The sequence below is a fragment of the Gracilinanus agilis genome, chromosome 4 (genome assembly GCF_016433145.1).
Source record: "Gracilinanus agilis isolate LMUSP501 chromosome 4, AgileGrace, whole genome shotgun sequence".
NCBI classification, from domain to species: Eukaryota; Metazoa; Chordata; class Mammalia; order Didelphimorphia; family Didelphidae; genus Gracilinanus; species Gracilinanus agilis.
The window spans coordinates 260,694,633-260,702,372 of record NC_058133.1 but is presented as its reverse complement, the minus strand read 5'-3'; the positions used below and the strand labels follow the sequence as shown (position 1 = coordinate 260,702,372).

General features: G+C 42.7%; 1 protein-coding gene across 1 annotated transcript in view; it reads left to right on the top strand.

Moving 5' to 3' along the window:
* Positions 1-6,633, top strand: part of GRM4 (glutamate metabotropic receptor 4) — a 431,343-nt gene extending 424,710 nt beyond the window's left edge. Inside the window, exon 8 of the mRNA XM_044675279.1 lies at positions 6,511-6,633. Within this exon, the coding sequence (XP_044531214.1) occupies positions 6,511-6,633 (123 nt within the window). The remainder of the gene's footprint in view (positions 1-6,510) is intronic.
* Positions 6,634-7,740: the final 1,107 nt, after the last annotated feature.

The window sequence follows — 7,740 nt, the reverse complement described above, 5'->3', positions numbered from 1 at the left end:
CCTTCCTTCCTTCCTTCCTTCCTTCCTTCCTTCCTTCCTTCCTTCCTTCCTTCCTTCCTTCCTTCCTTCCTTCCTTCCTTCCTTCCTTCTCTTCCTCTTCATCTCCTTCTGCTTCTCATTATTCTCCTCATTCTCCTTCTCCTTCTCTTCTTCCTTTTCCTCCTCCTTCTCCTCCTCCTTCTTCTCCTTCTCTTCTCCTTCCTCCTCTTCCTCCAACTCTTACCTTTTGTCTTTGAATTGATACTAAGTACAGATTCCAAGGCTGAAGAGTGGTAAGAGCTAGGTAATTGGGGTTAAGTGACTCCCCTAGGGTCACACAGCTAAGAAGTGTCTGAGATTAGATTTGAACCCAGGACCCCCTTACTAGAGGCCTGGTGCTCTATCCATTTAGCAACCGAGTTGCCTCTTAGATACTTACTTTCACAACCTACCTTATAGGATCAGAGATGGTCAGAGTTTGAAGGGTTCCAAGAGGTCATCTAGTCCAGGGATGTCAAACTCAAATAGAAATATGTTGTTTTAAGTCATGTCTGACTTCTAATGACCTCAATTAAGATTTTCTTGGCAAAGATTCTAGGGTGGTTTGCCATTTCCTTTTTCAGCTTTTTTTTATAGATAATGAAACTGAGGCAAAGAGAACTACATAACTTGCCCAGAGTCATATAGCTAGTAAGCATGTGAGGCCAGATTTGAACCCAGGAAGACACTCCAGGTCCAGGACTCTATCCATATGCCACCCAGCTACCTAGAAAGTGGAGGTCACCAATCCATATATAAGGATCTTTGTGGGTTGACATAGTTTTAAAATGTAACATTACTTATGTTTTATTGTATTTATATTTATTTTGATAATTTTTCCCAATTATGGTTCTACAATACTGGGAAACGCTGTGGACTCCGTGTAGTCTGGGACAAGTGTTTGACAGCTCAGATCTAGTCCAGACCCTTCATTTTACAGATGAGGCCTATAAAATAGAAGTGAGTTGCTTAATAAATATTTGTTGATTGATTGATTGTCAACTGGCTGCCTGGATGGATAGAGAAATATGGGCTGGATGATGGTACACTTAGGTAGATTCAGAATGACTGAGCCTGAAGTCTTTAGTGAGTTAATGTCAACTTGGTCAGAGGGCTCTAGTGACTTCAAGGATCTATCTCTTGGCCTTGGACTTCTCAACATTTTAGTAAAAGACTTGAAGAAAAATAGTGAGCTTATCAAATTTTATTTTTTAAGCCCTTACCTTCTGTCTTAGAATCGATACTAAGTACTGGTTCCAAGGCATCAAAGTGGTAAGGGCTATGCTATGCCCTTTGACCCAGCCATACCACTGCTGGGTTTGTACCCCAAAGAGATAATAAAGAAAAAGATTTGAACAAAAATATTTATAGCCGCACTCTTTGCGGTGGCAAAAAATTGGAAAATGAGAGGATGCCCTTCAATTGGGGAATGGCTGAACAAATTATGGTATCTGTTGATGGAATACTATTGTGCTAAATAAAAGGAATAATGAACTGGAGGAATTCCATGTGAACTGGAAAGACCTCCAGGAATTGATGCCCAGCATTCTATCCATTGTGCTACCTGGGTACCCAAGGGTCTCTGAAATTATTCAATGAATAGTCAATGAATATTTATCAAGCACCTACTATGTGCAAGGCATTATGTGAAGGGTTGTGGAAAGTATAGAGGAAAAATAGGATACATATCTTTGTCCTTAAGGAACTTATGGTCTAGTTGGGAAATAAGACTTGAACTTATGCAAAATTTAGAAGTACAAGACAGAAATGTAAGAGATGTCACAAGGCAGTGTGTGGAAAGAATTCAGTTAGAAGTACAAGCACTACATGCTCTAATTGGATTTGGGCAGGAAGGAGGATTACATTTTTAACAGTTTGGTCAGTCCTACCATTTGCCAAAGTTGTAGCCAAGCAGAACCTTAAAGAATGAACAGAATTGCTGTATGGGGAAGTGGGGGAAGGAGGAGAGAGCATTTCAGTTGGAAGGCAATCGTTCAGAGAAAGTAATAAGCAAGGCATGACTGAGGGACACTGAAGAGTTTAAGTTTAGCTGGAATGAAGAGTTAAGGAGAGTAATGGAACCTAAGACTACAAAGGCAGTAGAGTTGTAGGACTAGAAGTTGGAAAGGACATTAGAAGTCATCTAATCCTAATGAGGACACCTGGGTGTGCAGTGGACAAATCATTAGAGCAGTGGTTCCCAACCCTTTTTGGCCTACCACCCCCTTTCCAGAAAAAATATTACTTAGCCCCCTGGAAATTAATTTTTTAAAAAATTTAATAGCAATTAATAGGAAAGATAAATGCACTTGTGGCCATCACCGCCCTCCTGGATTGCTGCATCACTCACCAGGGGGCAGTGGCACCCACTTTGGGAATCACTGCATTAGAGGAATCAGAGAGACTCATATTCCTGAGTTCAAACTGGCCTCAGACATTTATTGACGGTATGACCCTGGACAAGTCACTTAACTCTATTGCCTCAGTTGTTCATCTGTAAAAATAAACAGGAGAAGGAAATGGCAAACCATTCCAGTATCTTTGCTAAGAAATCCCCAAATAGAATGACTGAACAATAATCCAAATCACCCGGCCATTTTACTGAGGGGGGATTTGATCATCAGAGAATTTTAAAGACTTGTATAAGGTTACAAAGAGAAGAAGTAGCATGTCTAGGATCTGAATCCAGGTCCTCTGGGTTCTTTCCCGGGAGCTCTTTCCATTGCATTATTGGGAAATGATTATGGGGCCTTGATTATCAGAATAAAGACTTTGGACTTTGTGTTGGAAGCTTTGGTGAATAACTAAAGATTTTTGTTCAGGGTCACAACGGGACCAGACTTGTACATGAAGGTTACCTTAGGAGTGATGTGACTGATGGATTGGAGATGGAGAGAGACTAGAATGCGTGAAGTGATGAAGGCTTCGTGTCATGGTGTGAGGAGCAGAAAAGAGGACACAGCTTCTAGGATGAGAAGCCGATCAGATTGGGGTCAGGAGGGAAGGGAAGGAAAGAAAACTCAAAGATGACGGACGTTTTTAAGCTTTCAGATCTAAATTCTGTGATCCTTTAAGCCTGACTGACTGAAAGGCAGAATGGCCCTTCTGTATGGAGGTCAGGAAAAGGAAGAGATATTAGGAGAAAGATGATAAGCTCAGAGGCTACATGGTGTAATGGAAAAAAACCCAAACCTTGAAGCCAGAACACATACAGTTGAATCCTGGCTGTAATACTGACTGTGGGACAACGGGCAAATTGTTTAACCTTCTTGAACCTCAATTTCTTCTTTTGTAAAATAAGGATAATGATACAATACTTGTCTCATAAGTTTATTGTGAAGAAAGTACTTTTTAATTCTTTAAGTCTTGTAGAAGTGAGCTATTTGGTTTTTTTTTGGATATATTGAATCTGAGGTACTGGCAAGACATCCAGTTGGTGTTTGTTGTTCACTCGTTTCAGTCTTGCTTGACTCTTTGTGACCCCATTTGGGGTTTTGTGGAGAAGTTTGTCATTTTCTTTTCCAGCTCATTTTACAGGCGAGGAGACTGGTCACACAGCTAGTAAGTGTCTGAGGCCAGGCCCTACATCTAGCCACTATGCAGCCTAGCTATTCCAGGACATCTGGATAGAAACAATATTACAATAGCATATTTCTGTAGTATTTCCCTCAAAATACCCCAGTACGGCAGAGAGTATTAGTATTGTTTTCCTCATTTTACAGATGAAGAAACTAAGTCTAAGAGAGGTGGATGAAGTCCATGCTCATATTTTTAATCAATGTCACAGCATGGATTCAAACTCAGTTATCCTGGCTCCAGGCCTAGAGGGGAGGTCCTAGGTTCAATCTGGCTTTAGACACATTTAGTTGTGTCACCCTGAACAAATCACTTAACCCACACTTCCCAGCCCTTACCACTATTTTGCCTTGGAAGCACTATGTAGTATTGATTATAAGATAGAAGGTAAGGGTTTAAAAAAAAAACCCAAAACAATCAAGTATTTATTTTCTCTTCCTCTTACTTCCCCATCTTCAAGTTGAAAAACAAAACAAAACCTTTGTAATAAATATGTACTGCCAATCAAAAAAAAATCCTATGTTAACCATGTCCAAGAATATATGTTTCTGGGGGCAGCTGGGTAGCTCAGTGAATTGAGAGTCAGACCTAGAGACGGGAGGTCCTAGGTTCAAATCCGGCCTCAGACACTTCCCAGCTGTGTGACCCTGGGCAAGTCACTTGACCCCCATTGCCCACCCTTACCACTCTTCCACCTAGGAGCCAATACACAGAAGTTAAGTGTTTAAAATAAAAAAAAAAAAGAATGTATGTTTCCTTCTGCACCATGAGTCAGGATATAGGTAGTATACTTCACCCCATCTCTATTTAATGTTTAGAATTGTGATTAGTCACTGTGTCCCTCAGAGCTCTTAAATCTTTCAAGATTTTATGTTATTGTTATTGTATAAATTATTCTCCTGAAGAACTGTGGGAGTAGAAACACAGCAGAAAAACAACTGCTTGATCACATGGGTCGATGGGGACATGATTGGGGATGTAGACTCTAGACCAGTGATTCCCAAAGTGGGCGCCACTGCTCCCTGGTGGGTGCTGCAGTGATACAGGAGGCGGTGATGGCCACAGGTGCATTTATCTTTCCTATTAATTGCTATTAAAATTTAAAAAAATTTAATTTCCAGGGGGCTAAGTAATATTTTTTCTGGAAAGGGGGCAGTAGGCCAAAAAGGGTTGGGAATCACTGCTCTAGACAATCACCCTAATGCAAACATTAATAATATGGAAATAAGTCTTGATCAATGATACATGTAAAACCCAGTGGAATTGCTCATTGGCTATGGGAGGGGGTGGGAGGAGGGGAAGGAAAGAACATGAATCATGTAACCATAGGAAAAATACTCTCAATTAATTAATTAATTAATTAAAGATTTCAAATAAAAAAAAATAAATAATTTGTTCTGATTCTGCTCCCTTCACTCTCCATCAGTTCATGCAAGTTGACTCAAGCTTCTCTGAAACAGTCTCTTTCATCATTTCTTATGTCACAGGCTGTCCCAAAAGTCTTGGTGCAAGTTTTAAGCTCATGTAAAGGGCTTAAACAGTTCATGTATTGTTATTTTCATTTTATGCCTGAGGGGAACTGAGGCTCAGGTGAATAGAGTTTTAAGCTATAAAGACTCAAAAACTGAATAAGACTAAACTAAAACAAATACCCCACAGACACAGATACCCATTACATTAATATACTACACACTGCCCACATTTTGAATCACAACAGCCAGATGAGGAAATAGTCTTAGACACTAATTCAGTACCATCATTTTATAGAGGAGGAAACTAAGTTTCAGAGAAAGGAATTAGATGTGAGCCAGACAGTTGGGAAATCAGTCAAGTCTAGAAATGGCGATTTGAGAGGCAGGCTATTAAGGTATGTACATAAGAGCAAAGACCTGGGATTTGGAGAATGGTTTTACTTCTGTGGGTTCTGTAAACATCCACTCTGCTTTCTTCTTAACTTGGACTCTAATGGGAGAATGATTTCCACCATCAGACTGGCAGCCCCTTGAAGGCAGAGCTGGCAATTCTAGGAGAGTAAGGAGACATCTCATGGATTACATTTCATAAGAGATTTTCTATTTCAATTGGAAGTAGGGAAAGAAGCATAATATATATGTACACACATACGTATATCTATCTATCTATCTATCTACCTACCTATCCATCCATCCTCCTGCCTGCCTACCTACCTATCCATTCATCCATTCATCTATCTATCTATCTATCTATCTATCTATCTATCTATCTATCTATCTATCTATCTAAAAAACGAAGGCCAACAAACATTCTTTCCAGGTGGTCAATAAGGAAGTTTGGAGGGTCATTCAGAGATCCAATTGGGTTGCTGGCTTCTCATGAAGTTACCTATTGGCCAGTTTCCAAGGTTACAGTCCAAACCTTGCCCCACCTCACTCTTCCTTCCCTTTAGAATTCCCCCAGTGCTTTTCCCAACCAGGTCTTAAGCCAATGCAAGAAGGAAACCCTTTTCCCACACCCCCACATGCTTCAGTTCGTTTATTATTAATTATGTAATTATATGAATTAATATAACTGACATGAAAATGGAGGTTTACATAACACTTTCACATATACTAACTAGTTTAAGCCTCCATAACGTTGAGGTATATTGACTTTGAAGTCAGACAACCTGGGTTGGAATCCAGACTCTGAAGAGGAAACTTGAGTAATGACTTACTCAAGACGACCATAAGACACATGGGGCAAGAGTGAGGCGTCTGACAATACGTGCATCGTTCTTTCCGTTACAGAACTGTCTGTCATTCCATTCAAGAAACACGTCCCACCCCCACTCCAGGAATCCTGCCCCGCCTTTCCCCCCAGCAAACACAGACATCAATTCATCTCTTCCCATCCAGGTCCCGCTCCCCTCCGCCCCCAGCTTAATATCCTTTTGCGCAGCGATTAAAATTTAAAGCCCCATCAAAACGTTTGCTTGCACACCCGGGTTCCTCCCAGATTGAATTATTTAATAGACTGAATGACACCTGCAAGCGCACTCAGATGCGCCTCCAGACTCAGTGAGCCAGAAAATTAATAAACACTGGCGCGCTGGACCCTGCCCAGCCCCTCCCCGCCCACTCCCACTAGCATCACTGCTACAGGATCTAGGCTGCCCAGGTGGCTCCTGGGAGGAATTCTCGGCCCACCGCATTCCATTCTCCAGCCAGCACTAGGCTATCCAAGGTGGGAAGAGCACTCTGTGAGCCAGCCCTGCCCCCAGCTAGTTTGGTGAAGGCTGGTCCAGGCTGGCTGCACCTTCCTCTGAACAGAGAAAGGGACTACGTCATTGGCACATTCCCCTTCCTCGCCTGGGGGGCTGACTGATGGAAGGAGAGACCTCCTGATTAGCCATGGTGCCAACACCTCTTACTTTGCGAAGAAGAGAGGAGAAATAGTTCCTGTATCTTGTACGAAGTCCTGGCAATCACGTCGAGAATCAGGCAGTTCAAGTGTTGTTATCCCCTTTTTACTCCTGAGGGGAAACACGCTCGCTTGGGGTTCCACTGAGGGCGAGTGGTCCTGCTGGAGTTGTAAGCTGAGGCCCCGTGGCTCTCACCAAAGCCAGCAGCCTCCGGTAGAAGCTCTTCTGTGACTGGTTCCATTGGGCGGGAGTGAAACCCGCTGTGCCTTGGAGACAGGAACCTCGTGGCAGGGGCACGTCCCTGCTAGGGGCATTGAGGTGAGTGCCCAGGGTGGATGGAAGGAGAATGTGCCTCATGGGAGTAGCTCTGGGCCCATCTGCTGGGTCTGGCCCCATGAGGAGGTTTGAGGTTTGCTTCATTCAATCAGAAAATCTCCTTCCACCTCAGTTGCTTTTGCACTCTCGAGAACCACCGGCCATTCCTCCTCATCGAACTCCCATTAGGTGCTCTGCAAATCCCCCTTCCAGGACACATCACGGAGTGGAGGTGAAGCTGGGTTCTGGTAGAAGCAGAGTACAATGGAAGGCGTCTCCTACCCAGCTGGACAGTTTCTAGGACCATCTTGGTGTTGGACTCTGGTCCAAGACTGATCTGGCTAAGAACAGAGAAGCTTCTGCCAAAGGGCTGGTCAGAGGGCAAATGGCTTTTTCCAGTGGCTACAACTCATGAAGAAATAGGGTGGAGGAAAGCCAGCTCAGACAAGCTT